This window comes from Taurulus bubalis, assembly GCF_910589615.1.
Source record: "Taurulus bubalis genome assembly, chromosome: 2".
Classification (NCBI taxonomy): domain Eukaryota; kingdom Metazoa; phylum Chordata; class Actinopteri; order Perciformes; family Cottidae; genus Taurulus; species Taurulus bubalis.
In genome coordinates this window covers 7,685,754-7,704,388 of record NC_136590.1, presented here as the reverse complement: position 1 = coordinate 7,704,388, position 18,635 = coordinate 7,685,754, and the positions used below count along the sequence as shown (strand labels likewise).

The following is an 18,635-nucleotide window of genomic DNA, read 5'->3' as shown; positions in this document are numbered from 1 at the left end:
TGTGGAGAGGAGATGAAACAGGAGCAGCAGATCTCAGAGATCCAACCTGGAGACAAAGACACACTTAGGTACTGGAGTTGATTCTAAAAGCTACACATCACTGTTGCCAAGTGACTACACCCAAACTGGTTATATAAAAATAAAAAAAGATGGCAGGTAGTTAGTTGGTTCAGTAAGCAGAATGTGATTCAGCATATCCAGGTTAAATCAGGATATAATCAGGATTTATTGCGGTTTTGTTCCAAGGTTGTCAGTCTTCAGGAAATTTTCTTTTAAATACGGTCTTTTTTTCCCCCACTTAACAATGAAAACCCCAAAGTCAGCCCACAGCCAGACATGTCAGACTGTCAAGTGATGCTATGATTGACACAAACCGGTAAATCTCACATGATGCAAGACAATGCAAATCAACATTAAACCACTGATCTTCGTGCAAACACTGTGTGACAAAGGTCACACGTAGCTAACACGTAATAAACGTTGTCAACTTATAATAACACTCATTGCAGTATTTGTAGAAATAAGTCACATCATTGGCTAGTTTAGCTCGATTAGCAAGCTAGCAACAAACCCTCCAGTCACAGGCCTGTCCTACACATGCGGGGCATTAATGTATTCTGACATATCGTTGAAAAAATACCTGTAAAAGAAAGCAGGAGAAAGACCCACATATCGATATTGAAATGTCCTTTACACAAACGTACGAGCAACGAAACTAGCTAGCATGCAGCCTAGCACTAGCAAGCTAGCTTGGCGTGCTAACATGCACATCAAAATAGTCACCAACGGCCTGTTTGGTTTCCTAAAACAACCCCCAGAATATGTTGAGCGCTCACCTGCACACTTCACTCTTTAGTTTGAGCTTTCTCATTAGTGTCTAAAAAGTCCAGAAATGTGGCGCGTGCAGAGGAGGAGTAGAGTCCAGCTGAAATCTGTCGGCATCGGTACCATGTTGACTCTGCTCCACAGACACGTGGGGAGGAGCCAGTGCCCACAATGCACAGCGAGATCACTATAAAGTTGTGGTTTGTTATTTCTTTAACTCTTACATTCACAGTGGAGTTTCATGCATTTCAAAAGTTCAGTCATTTTGTAGGAGATATTTTTAGGTAAAAATAAAACAAAATCAAAATTCTGGCAGCGGTGGGATTCGAACCCACGCCTCCGAGGAGACTGGAGCCTTAATCCAGCGCCTTAGACCGCTCGGCCACGCTACCCCCGTAGTGGGTGTGGAAGTAATACGTGAATTAGTTCTCAAAGTCATAGATAGAGCATTAATACAAATAATACAGCCGTAATTTCATAAAATGACAACCCTTATTATCAAAGAAATGCGCCGGTCACTTTGAAAGTATAGATGTAGATTTTCAATTTATTAACGTCTAGATACTGTAGCGTAAATAGTATATTTAGTATCACATTACTGGAAGTATTTGAGTTTAATTTGGTGCACTTTTTTTATTAATTAATGTGCATACATTTCAAAATAAATTATTAAATAAAACATGAAAGTATATTTGCTGCATTTCTGAACGGTAGAATATTCTTTCTCGTTTTGTATGGGATGCTTGTTTGGACGCATTTTTAGGTTATTGTGTTGTAAGTGACAAAGTGTGTTGGTTGCATTTGTGAATTTGGGATTTGAGATGAACTGTTCTGAGAGCAGCATTTCTATTATAACGAGAACCATGTAAAGAGTGTTGAGAAAAGTGAACTCAATATTATGAAATGCTTTTGAACATTTGTTTTCCTGTCCAAAGACATGTAACAGACCTTTAATGACAGAGCTCTTGTCTACTGGAGAGAGAAAGAAAACAGGGAGAAAAAGTGACATGTTTACTCATGAAAAGCAAGCTTTATTTAACCGTTTTATACTCCAATAATTTTTAAACATGCATTCTTCCGACATGAATGTAGAGCAAAGTAGGTAAACCATTTTCATTGTTTTTATAATTCAGACCTTCTCTTCCATGCAACCACATTCAAAAGGTCTAAAGGTCAAAAGATAATCAGAGACAGGGAATTAAAGAACAGAAACCTGGATATTTAAGCCAGATTCTAGAAGGCTGAAAACACACGCACACCCACACACAGCAACTTAGCAAAAAGATAATATCATACAATAAAAATATGTAAACTGTACCCATTCAGGTTGTATTTGTAAAATTAACTCCGGTGGTCTTTTTGTGATAAAAATGTGTATCTAAAATTACTCCTCCATTAACGCCCAGGCTTCTTCAGCTTTCGTGTAGTACTGGTTAGCCAATCGACCTTTCATGGCCTCCATGGCAGCTTCTGCTGCTTCTGTAAACAGATCACCTGCAGAGAAGGATGGAAGGAGCCGTTAGGATGGAGGCAGACACGTTTATATACATCAATTAATGACATTCAATGAGAAACATTCAATAGAGACAGTTAAGAGAAAATTATTACACAATTCTGCCCATTCTCAGTAAACTATTCTAAGGGAACACCGCACTGAAAATCTATCTTTTGAGTATAACAAATAATCAACCCGTGGGCTGCACGTGGTGTAGTGCATGCATTGTCGCCTCACAGCAAGGGGGGCCAGGGTTCGAATCCCGGTCTGGGCAATCCTTCTGTGTGGAGTTTGCATGTTTTTCCCGTGTTAGCGTGGGTCCCCTATGGGTTCTCTGGCTTCCTCCCACAGTCCAGAGACATGCAGCTTAGGTTAATTGGAACCAAAATTGCCCATAGGTGTGAATGGTTGTCTGTCTATATATGTGCCCTGCGATAGACTAGTGACCTTGCCAGGGTGAACCTTGCCTTCGCCCAATGTCAGCTGGGATCGGCTCCAGCGCCCCGCGACCCTAATTAAGATAAGCGGTTCGGATAATGAAATGGAATAATCCACCCGTGAGGCTCTGAAGGGTTTGAAGCTTAGATTCACAGCACCGGTGACCTCTGGTGTCCCAGTGTCATGAGTCTCTCAAACCACTTCTCCGCTGTTGATCTGTGTTATTATCAGTATGTTCCAAACAATCAATCAACAAACTACTAAATGCGTGTTTTACAGCAGAGAATCGGCGCGATAAGGAAGCTGAGATGTAAAGACGCAGGGCAAATTTCAGTGGACTATTCCTTAAGATAATGCAGGTATATTCAACACATTGAGGTTTGTTGACCCACCTGCTCTCTGTGGGTCTGCGGTGACTTTGTAGCCTCCCGTTTGGTAGATCTCTGCCAATCTGGCCAGCAGCAGGTAGCGAGGCTCGTCCTGCGTCCCATCGAACTCTCCTCCCTCGTCGTAGTCCGTCATGTTCAACACATTTTCATACCAGTGAATCGCTTGCTCCCAGTCCTGCTTTCTGGATAATAAAAAAAAAGCACAAACCCTTCAGTATCAAAAAAAGTCATGTCTTCTCTAGAAATCCCTCTAGGGGGCAGTGTTTTCACATCTTATCTTCATCCACAAGTCCATTCATAATACAGTCCAGTTTTCCAGAGTTTAAAACTCAAACACCTACCTGTCAGCTGACAGATTGATCCCAGAATCAAAGGCTCTGGCCACTGTGATCATAGAAGATCTGTCACCGGCCTCGGCAGCCATCACCAGGTACTTAAAACCTTTCATCTTGTTTCCAGCGTTATCCTGCCAACAACACAGACATATTAAAACACAAGTACAAAACGCTGTACGAAACCAAAAGGCTGAATAAACTTGCGCGGTACCTCCAGGTCGATGTCCGTCAGTATGTGATGAGGCAGCTGCAGACAGCACTGCCCCAAGGCCACGATGGCCTCCAGCTCTCCGCACAGCGCAGCTCTCTCCAGGTGCAACATGGCCGAGTCCTGATCCCACGGCTCGTCCTTCTCAGAGAAGCGGCCGCCTTCATGGTACCGCACCATCGCCAGGTGTACCTGGTTCAGGAGGAAGGTGATCCAGAATATATTCAACAAATGAAACTCACTTTCAGCAGACAGGTGACTATCAAGACTAAATCAATCTGTGTTTGGTGTAAATGTGTGTGAAGTGTGTAGTTTTTGTTGAAAGGTTTATTCCTGTTTGAGGCCCACAAGTGTGAGTTAATTTCATTCCTTCGACCCAGCCACATACATGATCTTTATTACCGTCAAACCAACCACTCTGATCTTTCACCTTGCCGAGGATCGACTGGCCAATCTTCTTCTGCATCAGAGCGTTGAGCCGCTCCACCTCGGTGGCCACGCAGGAGGACCGGTGGACGTGAGAGCGAGACGAATGGTAGAAGCTCCAGTTCTCCTCCGTCAGCTGAGTAGGAAAAGGCAGTCAGGATATACAAAAAGGAGAAGGAATGGTGACGCTCTGAACCTCAACCGTCAGAAAACAAAGCATATGATGAAGGGAGAGTACCCAGACAGACAAGTTTGGTTTAAAATATTAGCTGATGGATGACATGATTGTCCTTGAGCTCAGAGCTGGAGGAATACAGCCATGTAGGACTCAGTGAATGCAAAAATCATGCAAAGCATGACGGGAACAGAAGCGCACGCACGCACGCACGCAACACACACACACACACACACACACACACACACACACACACTACTATTAGCAAGATGACAGAGTTGGTGAAACAGAGGTAGATGGTGTTTCGGGTCCAAATGTCAGTTTTGCAGCCTGTGTAATCCAATCAAATGTAACTTGACAGAGTCGTGCTTGTTAAATAGTGATAAAACAACAGGGGGAACACCTGGCGTCACATGCCTCCATGCAAATAATCACCCATTCGCTTTCAGCATTGTAAGAATTTAAACTTGAAGTGACTCTTGGAGACGCTACCATCTTCCTCTAGTGAGGGAACACAGAGAGCAGGAGGAGCTAAATCAGAGGAAAGGTGAGGAACGGCTTTTGCTGTTAAATTAAGTGATGAGGGGAAAAAAAAAGTAAAAACAGAAAAGTGAGAGAAAAACAAGGATAAGGGAAATTTAAAGGAGGGTTGTGTGATCACGGTGATGGTGATTATGACATTTATACACTGCTGTCTCTACGTTTGTTTACCCGTTTGAAACTGTCCTCATCCGACTCCGAACAATGTCTTTGGTTGTGATGATGGGCCTGAGTGACAATACGACATGCATTTATAAAACCTTACACTTTATGTGGAAAACAGCTGCGGAGGACTGAAGGGCAAAGGAGAGTGAACAAGAGAAGTCTTGTATGTCAGGGTCTAATAATCATTTGTTTAAGATAATATTCGTGAATAAACTTACAAATAATAAACTCAGCGTGAAAAAGTATTTCCATTTAAAAAAATTTAAATCGAACAAAAGTCAGACGTAAATATTTACCCCGTCCACGTGGTCATTCGGGTCTCCTTCACTCCTCCTCTCGCTGGGGTAGCCGCTGTCCCCGCCGCTATCACAGTCCTACAGACAGAAATACGTTTTAAAAACCAGTGCAGTGACTCGTATTAGTTGTGTGCAGCACTGCAGTCTGCCGAGTGCAGCTCAACCAGCTGAGAAGCATCTCAAAAATACAAGTGTGTACTGTTTATATGTAAAAAAATAGATACAAACGTAATGTAAAAAGGACAAAAATAGAGCGTTTGCATTAGCAAACATGGAGCTCTTGGGACTCAACATGGACCTGAGGTACACTGACTTAACTACAGTCGCTCACCTTGTTTTCCCCTGTGTTGTGTCTTTCATGGTCGCCCATTCCGATAAATGAAAAGCCTGTAAAATGTAGAAATATTACAAAACAATTTCAATGGTGGACACCATGGTTAACTACATTCAAATGTCCTGTTATACACATGCAGTATGTAATAACATTGTTCATGAACACCGTACCCATCGGGGACCTTCCCAGATATCCGTGTGCAGCCAGCGGGGAGCAGGGCAGAGTGAGAGGGGAGCAGGGGATCGAGTCCACGTCGCTCGAGCTCTCGTCCACAGAAGACGTCTCAGACATGCGGGACAACAGCGGAGGCGCCCGGCTTCCTGACATGGTGCGAACATGAGGAGAACCGCAGGGCTCCTCGCACCCCCTCAGCACCGTCTTGGCTGACTTCTGAAGTAAAAAAAGAGATCAATCTTTCTTGATGAAACAGCAGCAGAACAAGTATAATACACTGAAGATAAGCCTCCCTCCTACGCTAATCCTGCAAATGTGCGGCAGAGCAGGAAAGGTAACAGTTCTTAAATTACTGTACGAGTGTAATTATATTAGTTAAAACATAATAGTTATAGTTATAGTTTCAGGCTGCATATTCAGTTGATATCTCTCAATCTTACAGAAAATAAGGTCCCAAAGACGGTAAGACTCATGACTAAATATGACAACTGGGAACTTTGTTTCTTGGTTGTTTTTGTTTTTTTGTCCGTCTTTAATAAAGGAAAACAACTGGCCCGATTTTCATGAAACTTGGAAAGTGTGTAACATGATTCCAGGGAGAACCCATTGAGTTTTGGGGCAGCTTGGCAGCGCCCACGAGGCAAACTGGCAGCTCTCCAGCTACCAGTCCACACTCCATACTTGGTCCTCCAGTTTCCAAGCTGAGTCCCCTTGGACGGAGCTACTGCCGCCCCTTATTGTTCGCGTATGGGAACAGCCCTGGCGGAGGTCTGCAGTCTACTAGTTTCTAAAACTTGGGGACATTTGTTCCACATTTGTATTTATTATTACTATCTGGTGAACTATTTTTACCCTGACCCACTGCGGTTTTTCCTGCCCCCACTGACACTTTATTTATTATTGTAAACATTTTAAAATTACAAGCAGTTTGTTGGTGCAGTCCAGCTGCGACTTCTCTGCAGGGGAAATGTCAAAAGGCGTCAGGCCCATGCTCTTGCAGATCTTGTTACACAGGTGGGAGTGGAAGAACAGCGCCATGCCTCGCACACCTGGAACACAGGTATGATTTTTTTAAATAATAAATAACATAATTTCTCACTTCACACGTGTATCTAGCGCATCAAAGGGGAACTGTACCTAGATTTCCATCTCCGAAGTCCGTCCCCTTCTCTGTGTGGATCTGAGGGTCAGTGTAGAGATCTCCGACTCCTTGGATGTCCACCACGATCAGCTGGTGGCCCGATCGCTCAAAAGAGAAGTGACTAAAGGCCTAATGGATGGAAAAATATATTAAAGTTAATAATTTAGTATTAGCGCTCACATGCATTGACACTAAAAGGTGACGCAGCGCACCTGTGGGGTGAGTCGGATGTTGTCGTCCCTCACGAAGCCGGAGTTGGAGTTGTATTTTATGTACTTGCCCTCGATGTAATGTTCCAGGTGGAAGAGAGGTTTACCTGGTCTGTCCGTCATCTCTATCGCACACATCTGCATGATGTCCACCTGAGGATTAGAGAGAGGTAAACAACACTCACATCCCAGCAGTACAGGCCCTTCAGTGCCCAAATGAAGAGCAGCAAGGCTGATGGTTACGTAATGCAAATGTCACAATGGGTTATTTGTCATAAACACAAACAATATGTGCAGTGAGATGCATAGTGACCCGCTGCAAAGGAATATTGAGGTGAAAATATCAAGACAAACATAGACAAAACATACAATTTTGAACATGCTTGGTGCATTGCTTTTTGCAGCTACTGATACTCTCTGGGAAATATTTCTAAATTATTACTATCCTTCTATTTTGATGCAATTCTTGAGCTGAAATCATGAGAGTTATGGTAACTCCCAATTCTTCAGTCTGAACAGTGAAATGCAAACGGTAGTTGAATTGACTCCGAAACTAAATCGAGAAATATGTGTTTGTATAATCAAAGTATTGTACTTTATATTACCTTGCAGTATAATGTTAATAACACAATATGCATAGTAAACACACATAAACAGAAAACAGAATAACCAGAAAGGTTATGTCATCTGATCTCTCAAGTTCCATCAGAGGAACAAGTAGTTTTTGGTGCAAATCTGGCTGCAGGTGAGATTTCTTAATATTGAGAAAAGATGTTCTCGTGAACTACTGAATTTCGATTGTTTTTGATGCAGATTCAAACCCAGATTAAAGAATATTTTTGGTCAGACAAAACACTACATTTTAGGATGCAACATTGGCATTTTTCACAATTGTTGGACATTTCATGGACCAAAACGATCAATTGCTTCAAGTAAAGAATTGTTAAACTAATCGATAATGAAAATAATGATTTGTTCTAGCCCTAAACCTAAGATTAAAACACTGGGGAGGAGGGTTGTGCTGTCCTATAGGCAGCACCTCAGACGACTGTAGATGTTCTTTCTGTACCTGTTTGGGAGGCCGGTGGCGGTTGTACTCCTCTCCCCAGAGTTTGGCCTCCATTTGCAGCCTGACGTCCTCAAAGTAAACATTTCTGTCCACCGTCTCCATGTAACGCTTGGTCACATAGTTAGATGCTGACTTCCAGTTGTTGCTGTGTGAGAAATTTGACAACTTCTTCCTGGAGGGATAATAAATACGATATTACATTAGTGAGCAGAATTCCAGTTATATTTAAATGTATTTATAGTTCACTTACAGATAGAAACCTTAATAAATATACATAACTAAAGCCACATTCTATCATAGCATCAACTGGAACTGATGTCAGATAAACCCAAAACTGCTCTAAATCAGGCGCCACAGTATATGTACAAATCCCACAGGGACCACAGATCAGCCTCCCTGATTTTATTATTTTTATTTGTTTGGGCTTGTAAGAGCTGGATGATTTATTTTCATGCTCAAGGTTTTGTCAGAGTGGAATATTTCTGTGGGATACTGCAAACAACAAACTGCTAAAGTGGGAGGTTGTTGGAGGCCTCTCATTCCCACATAATGGAGGCTTAGACATGAACAATAAGACCATTATTCCTTCTCTCTTTCACTCAGCAGTGTCATGCAGAAGCCAAAACCCAGCAGAGCAGGGACAATGCCGTACGCTAATATTCTATTTCAACAATAAACAATAAGCGGATCAATTGAGCAAAACCACCGACGCCATGATGGAAGACTGCATTGAGCTGGTTCGGTGTGACATTTTCCGTACCATCTTTGGCTCGGAAATGACAGAATTTGTCAGTGGCTGTCCTCCCGAGTCGGAGCAAGAAATGTGAGGAATGTGGTCCTGCACCATTAAAATGACCCTCTGCCTCCGTTACTAGAACTCGAGGGCATTAACCGCTCGATGAGAACTGATGAATGGAGAAAAATATTTCAACTTACGTTCTGAAGCACTCCCTCATGGCCCCTTTCCCAAAGGGCTGTGAGACAAGAGATTAGATTTTTAAATGTATTTTTTAAATAGTGTGAATACAGTCCTTATCTAAAGAGCAGTAATACCTGGGCGGCCATCTTGATGTGGATCTTGTCTTGAGCCCACTCTCCTGTGATGGCATTGTACCTGCAAAAAAGGGACAGGGAATTTAAATGAACCTTAAATGCTAACTCAAATGTGGCTCTCTGAAGGACGCTCTTTAAAAAAAAAAAAAATCACATCAAATCCATCAAATAAACATTTTCAATAGTCCACTTTGGTTTATAATATTTTTTTTGCAAAATGTATGGCATTTCCAACAGTCTCAGTTTCATTTTGTGTTTCCTGCTAATTTGCAAATATTAGCATGTTAACACACGAAACTAAGATGGTGGATATTACATCTGCTAAACATCAGAATGTTGGCATCTTCATTGGAGCATGTTTGCATGCGGAAGTTAGCATTTAGCTACATTTAGTACAGCTATGCCCAAGTACAGCCTCACAGAGCTACAAGCATGACTGGAGACTCCAAGTTGTGTTTTATTCTGAAAGGACAGGTAAACACCAAATTCAGTTTCAGCTTCTTAAAAGTGACATTGTGATGCTTGTCTTTGTTTAATATCACTATGATCTTTGTTGGCTGCAAAAAATAAAGTTATCTGAAGTTGTCAGCTTCGGTTCTGGGAAAGTTGTGATGGCATTTTCTTCATAGAATTGTTATAGCGTTAAGATAAATTGAAGACAAAAATCAGGAGATAAGTTACTAATCAAAATAATTATTTTTAGTGGCAACACAACCTCCATTAATATGTAATACTAAATCTACTGGAGCTCTGTAAAACAACATCTACTTTCAAGCAGAGTGGTCAAGAGTCTGTCTTGTGACCCACAGACAATAAAATGCTTGTTTTTCCTCCACCTGTTACGTTACAAGTCACTCACTCTGGATGCCGGTCGACAACACTGAGCAGAACCTGTTTGTCTCTTTTGAGTCAACTTCTGGTACAAAAACTCTCAGTTACGTTAGCCAAGTCTTTGCCCTCTGTGAGGGAGTTCCTATGTCAACAGCTCATTATGAATTCTTATCATGGAGGCACATAAAGCATCTGGCTTCCTCTCTGCGGAAAAACAACAAAGAGTGAAGAATGAAAGGAGTTGTGTGTACTTTTGTGTTTCTTCCCAAAGAGAGGGCACTTTGTCTCTGCAGCCATTACTTTTTGGATTTAGGGTTAAACTCGAGTAATCAGTCGATATGATGATACAAGTGTGTGTCTCCACACTGTATGTCTGGGTCAGCGTGTCTGTTTGGCTTGGCGGCATGTGTGTCCTGAGTTAATAAATACTGCATGAACTGTAGGTGCAGCTGCAAGTGTTCACAGCTGGAACTTGTGTGCCTTTAAACTAGACTTAGTATTGGGCTTTCCACCTCCACTGAAACAAGAACAGCGCTCTTTTCTCCGTCCAAACTGTTTTCTGCCAACCAGCCTTTTCAGCCTGAGGAGCACAGCGTACCACCGTGACATTCATTCCACCAAGTTTAAGCTCATACCACAGTGTGTGTGTGTGTGTGTGTAGGGTTACATGCAAGTAAAATTAGCACATGAAAAGAAAAAACGGAGGCGAATCCCAGCTCCTGCCAATCCCTCCTCTCTCCAGTCAAGTCCAAGTCCCGCTTGTTATGTAACAGCAGCCATAACACACACACACGCACACACACACACACACACACACACACGCGCACTCGCACGCAAAGGACACTGTTTTTTTCTTCTTTCTATTCTGCAAACACCCATTTAATTGTGATCAACGTCTTGATATAATGCATCCCACGTCTGAGAGCTCTGCAAGAGGTGTGTATGTTCATGTAGCCGCCTGTAATATCTGGGTGAACACCCGAGTATTCCAACCTGCAGGACGAGACGCTAAAAAAAGACCTGGGAAGGGCAAAGGGCATGAATGTGCCCAGTGTGGCAGTAATGTTTGTCAACAGTTCAATTTTAGCACCACTGACCCATATATGAGCCAAATGTGAATAGCAGCGTTGACTAAGACCATTTCATCAATATTTCATAACAATGAGTTAGATGACTATGTGTATTGTGAAAGATGGTGTTAGTAGTGAGAATTATTTGTTGACGCTGGAGTTTCTCTTAGATTTATAACATCTTTCAAGTTAATTATTTTGGTTTTCCAGCCCCGCAACATCTCACCGCTCTCTCCAGCTTTGTTTTTGGTCAAAGCAGTCAGCTGTATGTGTTGTAACATGGGACATAACATGGGTTAGGATTAGGTGAGCTGGAAAAGATTATGACTGGTTAAGCTCATCCTGGTATTGTGCATGCTGGCTAACCGTCATGGCTCACTGGGTGCACCCGGTGGAACGGAGACATCGTTATCAAAACGTGTTCTTTTACTGCTACAAAAAGTCAAAAAGCCTCCCGTGTTGATTGACAGCCACACACAGTTGTTCGTACCTGTAACGAATGCAGGGTTCAGTCTCGATGTCCTCCAGGTGAAACTGGGCCCAGGGGTCAGGCATAGCTCTGGCCTTTTCGATCGCGTGTCTCCAATGCTCCTGGAATGATCAAACAACACTTATTAGCTGACATTGTACACTTGTATGCAAAGACAACGGAAAAATCTGTTTCCCAAACAGGTTTGCAAGAGGAGACATTTAGGAAATTCAAAGCCTTTTTGTGTGCTCTCTCTGCAGAACACTTCCTCTCTGAATTGTGCTAACTAATTGAGCAAAGTAAATGGAACAGTTTCTGCATTGAGTAGCTTTCTCGTATTCTTCAAAGTGTTTGCATTTAATCAGCTTAGGGCTTGCAATGAGATGATGTTGATAACTTATCAACAAGACTCAGGGATGATTACACTCATTTAGTTTGTTGCAGAGATGGACCGATAGCAGCCCAAGTCTGACTCAAATCCCTGGATCAGGTATCCGTTACAACGGGCTTATCTGGTATTGGATACCATTAATAACAATGCAGGAAATTCAAATCTATCTATTTATTTGTAATATTTTGTTTTACAAAGACAGGAAAGCAATGTTTAAGTTAAGCTGTTGTTGCCTTACACATACAAGAATGATCCCAGTCACTTCCACACAGTGAGGCATACAGCTTCTTTATTAAACATCGGACCGGTACTCGGTATCGCCTGACACCTAAAGCCCGGATATCGGATCGGGTGCCGGATCAGTGCATCCCTATTTTGTAGCAGTGTGCAAATCAGGATGAAAGAAAGGTTAAGGGAGGAGGGAAACAAACACACATATCTTAAGCACACACTCATTCAAATGAAAAGGATATTTAAACAATTTAAATATTAGGCAGGCCTCAGAATAAATTCATGAATTGGTCTCCTATTCCATAACATTAACTGCAATAAATCCACTGCTCCCTCAATATGAATGTGATAACCATGTGATGTTTCTTGGCCATCTGCAGCCGTGCCATTTGCAAAAAATAACTTTGTTGGTGGGAATCAAGTATCACTGGTAATCCAGACCTGCTCCGGTAACACCGAACCTTGAACCACGCGGCACTGCACAGCAGCACGTCTCCCTCGTACACCACTGGCCACTGAGCAGCAGGCGCTCGGGACATGTTTATATTTAGAGCGAGGGAGATACATGAAGAGAAACGCGAAGGGTCGGGTTGTTTGTGACAAGAACCTCGTTGTATAGTTTTGTGAAATAGCAGTATAACATTCATGGTTTCTGTTAAAGTGGATTGATTAATAAACACATAGGACAAAAGAACACAGGCATACGGTGAGAAGAAAGGAAGGATGAATTGATTAGAATACACATCAGTCATGAAGAGATGAAATAAAAATACAAAAGTTGTTGTTGGGGTTTTTTTAAGTGAAGGAAAAGGAAAGGAAATTAAAGAGTGCAGTTGGGAAAAGGGAGGTGCAGGTGGTCACAGGTGAAGAGGGAGAAAAGGAAGGAATAACTGATCCGTAACATACCCGCGCTCTCAGAGACAAAACCCTATACGGTCGAGGTTCTGCCAACTTTTCTGTTTCATTCTAGGCAGAAAGGTAAAGAAAAATGCCTTTTCATTAACACACAATATAAGAAAAGTATCTGACATTTACATTGCAAAATCAAACAGTTCAGATAACATTAATTGCCTTCTTGCTTTAAACAACAACACTACACATTCCGGGTAGTTGGCTGGAGTCCAGTGGCTCTGATAAGAGACCAGCCCTTGTATCACTCACATGTGGAGGAGGCCCGACTGAGCGGTGAGAGACGTGTTTATATGCAGCATAATCACATGAAGGGAAAAACACTGTTCTTCAGGGAGAGTGCAGCTAAGAGGTGTCTGAACAGCTTTCCCCTTCAATAAATAGATACACACGTGCTGATGTGTGTGTGTGTGTGTGTGTGTGTGTGTGTGTGTGTGTGTGTGTGTGTGTGTGTGTGTGTGTGTGTGTGTGCATGCACAGATCATCTTTCCTTACAAGGCAAAGAGCTGGTCTCAGAGACAACTGCAGAACTAAACAACCCCCAGCACTTTATTCCAACATTTTCTGGTACTTTTCACCATCCCTGTCCATTTGGCATCATGTTGCCAAGCCGGCCGCTCACCTTGAACATAAAGTTGCTCTTAGGAAAAGAGTTTGACAGCTGCCGGGCGTAACCCATATTCTTCAGGTAGTGACAGATCTCTTTGGCGGAGTCTTCCAGGATGGGGCGGATGAAGTGGTCTTCGTAGTCGTCATCACTGGCGTTGGATTCACTGAGGGAGGAGGCCCGCTGGCTGGGGCCAGTTTGTTGGACATGGGGCCTCTTGGCGCTCCCATCCTCCTCCATGCTGAACATCAGGTCATCCTCCATGATGTCTGCTGTGGTCTTGACAAGACAGGAGAGTGTGAGTGGACTGAGAGAGCAGTGAATGGCACCGAGTGGAAAGTAGAGCCACATGAAGAGTGTGGAGTTAGTTTGTGGCAGGCAGCCATGTAAGTAAGTGTTTACAACAACATCCCTGCGTCATAGCTGCACAGCAGAGCACCAATGGTGAGAGAGTTATCCGTGTTGCCTTAGATGTGCATACACCATGACATCCCCTTCATATACATAAAACATAAAATCAAAAATACATACTTCTGTAATAATGAATCCATTATTAGTCCCACAGTGGGAGCATGTATTCTCTGCATTTTAACCCATCCTTAGTAGTTAAGGAGCAGTGGGTTGTCAGGGTTCAGTGTCATGCTCAAGGACACTTCGACATGCAAACTATGGGGAGACCAGGGATCGAACCGGCGACCTCGTGGAATGTGAATTTAAACTATAAACGGTGAGCGTCAGCATGCAAAAACAATTAACATTTATGTTGTTCCGCAACTGTATGCACCAACATGAAGAATGCAAATCCAAGCAAGATATTCAACTTGCACAACAATGTGCGCCTGCGGTCAAGTGAGCCGTCATCCCACAGAAATCATGCAGCAGCTAACATGGATTATATATATTATGTTACAGCATGTTGCAATAAGAATTTCTCAAAAGGCATTGATGTTAGTTTGATCTATTGTGGTAAAAAAAAACCTACCTTCTAACCGGAGGCGCAAACACGTCTTTAATCAACGTATCTTGACAGACTGTGTGAGACAATGTAACAATGGTGAGTTCCTCTTCCGTCTCACGGTTTCTGTGAGACGTTAAACAGATAGGAGCAGCAGCAGCGGCGGATACACTCTCCTCCCGGACCAGTTCGACTCGGTCCTGGTTCTCCAATGTATCCTGAAGGTCCAGGGACACGCTTGGCAGCGGGTTGTAGTTCTCGTTACCGTCCGCCACAGCGACGTGAGCCCTGAGCACGTAGAGCTTGTCTCTGAAAGCCACAACCCTGCGTCCTGCTGCCTTCAAGGCTCCCGGAAATAGCAAACCACACGAGCAGATTATATGGGTGCTTAGACTGCATGTGTGGGACAGGAGTCAGTCGCGAATGTAAAAGGACTTCCAAGAATAGACTTACAATTTATGGGGCAAAATACAGGCATAAATAACAATTAAATAGTCAAATTGAAAGGCATAAATGGTTAAAACCTTTTTAACGACTACGGAATAGCATTCGAAAGCAGCATTGAGTAAACAAACGGCTAAACCGTTGAAAATGTAATTGATTCATGTTTTAACGGTCGCTCAGCAACTGACGTGAGGTAGCGTGGCCGAGTGGTCTAAGGCGCTGGATTTAGGCTCCAGTCATTTCGATGGCGTGGGTTCGAATCCCACCGCTGCCATGTTTTTTGTGTGAAATTAAAGACGAACGATAGGCGATATCAACCGGTGATCCCCGTTTCAGTGTCTGCCTAATGGCAACACATAGCAAACTTACACACCAGTTCCATCATTTGGCTAAATAATCAAGATTTAAGGTTAGATGCAAATATCGAAATTCCATGATAAGACAGAGACAAAAACTAAATCCTCTCAATTGAAAATAAATATGAATTCTTTAAAACATTGATTAATCCAAAAGTGTGATATGATGCTTAAATTCAGTTTCTTTATAATATATATATATATATATATATATATATATATATATATATATATATATATATATATATAAATAAACCACACAAAATACATTAAAAAAGTAAACAAACTTTGACAAGATTCTGTGGGTCATTCATTTAATATTTCCCAAAAAAATTATTCAATTAGATTAAAGTTACTCCAGTTGTACAGTATTTGTGCTGTGTTTAACCTCTCTTACTAGCCTGAGAAAATGTACTAAAATCAGTTCAAGATATTAGATTATACATCTAAGGAAGTACCAGGTTTCACTGGGCCCTGACATTTTCCTCCAAGTACTGAGAAGCCACAAATTGCATTTTCCGGATGGCCAGCTGTGTATCTTCAGGGGAAATCCCAAGATGCCATACGGCCCGTACTGAATTTCCAAAATAAGGGTACATGAGAACTTGTACCCGCTGTCCCAGTGCTGCCTCCTCTCCCTCGCCAACATGAGCCATGCGGTCACAGAACTCAGATGGGCTGAAACTGGACTCCTGTAGATGGAAACGTAGGATGTTTGTCTCCACGGCAGCCATGTCTACAGCAAATAGAGGAGGGTCACAGTCGAGCAGAGCTGGTGAAGAAAAGAGGAAAAGTTATGAGCAGGCAGTTATACATTTCATTTTCAGAATTATGAGCGGCTCACCTTGAGCAAAGGTTTTTGCATTACGGTGATCCTCCTCCAGTCTTTCAACCATCTCCAGTAAAGCTATTTTACCAGCTGCTGCCAGTATACCAGCCTGTCGCATCCCACCACCCAGAGCTTTACGACACCGCACTGCCCGGGATATGAAGTCTCGGGGTCCAGCCAGCATCGTCCCCACAGGGGCACCCAAACCCTGTTCGCATAATGTGAATTATTTTTTTATTTGTTAGTTCACATCAATTTGTATGTTCTGGTCCATTCTGTGAGTGTGTTTGTGTTTTGCAGTCCCACCTTGGAGAGGCACACACTGACGGTGTGTGTGTGCTGCAGTATGGTGGATGGAGGCACCCTCTGGGCCACAGCAGCATTCATCACTCTGGCTCCGTCCATGTGAACTGACAGACCGTATCTATCTGCCAAAGCACGGACCTTGGAGATGGAAACAAACCTGTGATAGCTGCTGCAATTTATATTCTGTTGTAGTAAGGAAATGATATATAAGTACAACAGATATCCACACACACCTCCTGCAGGAAGGTCAGTGGCAGCACACGCCCTCCCTTTACGTTGTGTGTGTTTTCAACACATATGAGGCGTGTGCGGGGGTAGTGGGGGTCGGGGTAATCGTGGCGGATCTTTGATTCCAGCTGCTCCAAGTCAAACGATCCATCAGGTAGAGTGGTCGCTGTGGTGGCGTGGACCCCTGCTAGCTGTGTCAACACACATATAACACAATGAATGCATGTATATGATGAGGAGAGAGGTGCGTAGGGCCCGTCTGCTGTTGTGAGACACTCACCTGTGCGCTCCCTCCTTGCTCATAGATGTGTAAATGGGACAGGTCGCCCACAATCATCTCGTCGCCCCGCTCCCTGCAGTGCACCATCACTGCATAATGAAATGTGCGCACATTAATGGCCATTCTGACCTCATGTGGGTCGATTCAGACTCTGCCAATGGACGCACAGCTCACCTGCGATGAGATTACCCATGGTTCCAGAGGGAACAAACAGTGCAGCTTCCATCCGGAACATATCTGCTGCAATTTGCTGTAACTCTGCAGAAATTAGTCAAAAATACTGCAAGATTTAGGTTTAATTTTACATGTAAAGATGAAGGGCTCCATCCATGCATTCAGATTGTGCCACGACATACAGAAGAATAGGCTATTACACGTATATAAGCCTTTACATACACACCCACATATTATATCCTGACTCTGAATAATCAATATATCTACTCCAGTCCTGGATTCAGAGTAATTCAGTAATTACTTGTTAACTACATAAGTTGGTTCCAAATGTGGTCATTACTACGTAAAGGCTTCGGCTCTAACCGTTAACACTCGGGTCTTCCCTCATGACGTCATCTCCAACCTCGGCCTCCGACATTGCCTGCCTCATCGCCGGCCCGGGCTTGGTCACCGTGTCGCTGCGGAGGTCCACAACCCGGCCGCGGGCCTCCCTGGCCGGTCTTGGGTCCCTGGGTTTCCCGGGGTTGTAATAGCCGCGCGCGCCAGCGGCTGCATCTCGTGCACGGAGCGGTTTGCTCGAGGCGACGACACCGTGATGAAAACATTTGAACAAAACTCTGCTGGAGAATGTTTTCGAATACATGATGGTCCTCTTACAAACAAGTTCATGTGATGTTTTGTGTCAAACTTTGGATATTGTAATCGATAATCATTGACTGCAAGGAAAGTTAATGGATGACCGATCTGCTCATCAGCATGCACCGAGCAATGTACACCTCTAGGTGTCGCTGTTACCCCAACAAAGCTAATTATACTGCATTTGAACTCAAATAATGTTAAAGGATTCTGTTGCGATGAAGTCTCTATTTCTGTTTCTAACTGTAATTTATGTCATTTCGAAACTGTAGCTTTTTTGCTAATAAAAACATAGACATAACAATGCTGCTACACATTAATATTGAGCTCGGTCATAATTCATCTATTGGGGCGCAAACTGCCAGAAGGTACCAGCATTGGGTTTTTAGTATTTCACAGTGAAACAGAAATGTGATTGTTGTTGCTGTCTGCATTCCTCCTGAAGCAAGTAAAAAAAATGCAGGAATGTATACTATATTTGATATGTTGTTTGTCATGTTTTTACTTAGTGAATTGGCTACAACCGCATTTCATTGAGCAACCCTGTATTGCAAAATGACAATAAATTATCCTTGGATTTTCATGTCAGTATTTATTAGAAATAAATAGGCAAAAAAACATTGAAATGCGAAAACAATGGAGAAATA

The 18,635-nt window shown here is 42.8% G+C and overlaps 2 protein-coding genes across 4 annotated transcripts; both read right to left on the bottom strand.

Moving 5' to 3' along the window:
• Positions 1-1,828: 1,828 nt before the first annotated feature.
• eef2k (eukaryotic elongation factor 2 kinase) lies at positions 1,829-14,933 on the bottom strand. Of its 3 annotated transcripts, none has more exons than XM_079214293.1 (19): positions 14,763-14,933; positions 13,796-14,059; positions 11,664-11,764; positions 9,273-9,333; positions 9,156-9,193; positions 8,220-8,391; positions 7,154-7,303; positions 6,938-7,070; positions 6,722-6,849; positions 5,797-6,016; positions 5,624-5,679; positions 5,293-5,370; positions 5,003-5,059; positions 4,727-4,792; positions 4,121-4,252; positions 3,694-3,882; positions 3,489-3,613; positions 3,151-3,329; positions 1,829-2,319 (listed from the first exon to the last, which is right to left on the bottom strand). In XM_079214293.1, exons 2-19 carry the CDS (start codon positions 14,042-14,044, stop codon positions 2,210-2,212), a joined length of 2,244 nt encoding a protein of 747 aa, XP_079070419.1. In that variant the 5' UTR covers positions 14,045-14,059; positions 14,763-14,933; the 3' UTR covers positions 1,829-2,209. The 3 variants fall into 3 exon arrangements, with proteins under 3 accessions (XP_079070419.1, XP_079070420.1, XP_079070421.1); XM_079214294.1 differs by having other exon boundaries at positions 5,797-6,013; XM_079214295.1 differs by lacking the exon at positions 4,727-4,792.
• A 911-nt stretch (positions 14,934-15,844) lies between these two features.
• LOC306753438 (uncharacterized protein) lies at positions 15,845-17,995 on the bottom strand (the record flags this gene model as incomplete). Its single annotated transcript, XM_079237304.1, has 7 exons — positions 15,845-16,307; positions 16,380-16,572; positions 16,671-16,808; positions 16,904-17,089; positions 17,179-17,267; positions 17,353-17,436; positions 17,716-17,995. 7 exons carry the CDS (start codon positions 17,993-17,995, stop codon positions 16,000-16,002), a joined length of 1,278 nt encoding a protein of 425 aa, XP_079093430.1. The 3' UTR covers positions 15,845-15,999.
• Between the last annotated feature and the right edge of the window lie 640 nt (positions 17,996-18,635).

Bases quoted from the DNA above. Each gene is read 5' to 3' on its own strand.
- eef2k (XM_079214293.1), bottom strand. From the start codon at position 14,044: ATGGAGGATGACCTGATGTTCAGCATGGAGGAGGATGGGAGCGCCAAG. The intron at 11,765-13,795 runs GTGAGCGGCCGG...TGATCATTCCAG, and splicing joins AGAGCAACTTTATGTTCAAG to GAGCATTGGAGACACGCGAT. The intron at 3,883-4,120 runs GTGAAAGATCAG...CTCCTGAACCAG, and splicing joins GCCAGTCGATCCTCGGCAAG to GTACACCTGGCGATGGTGCG.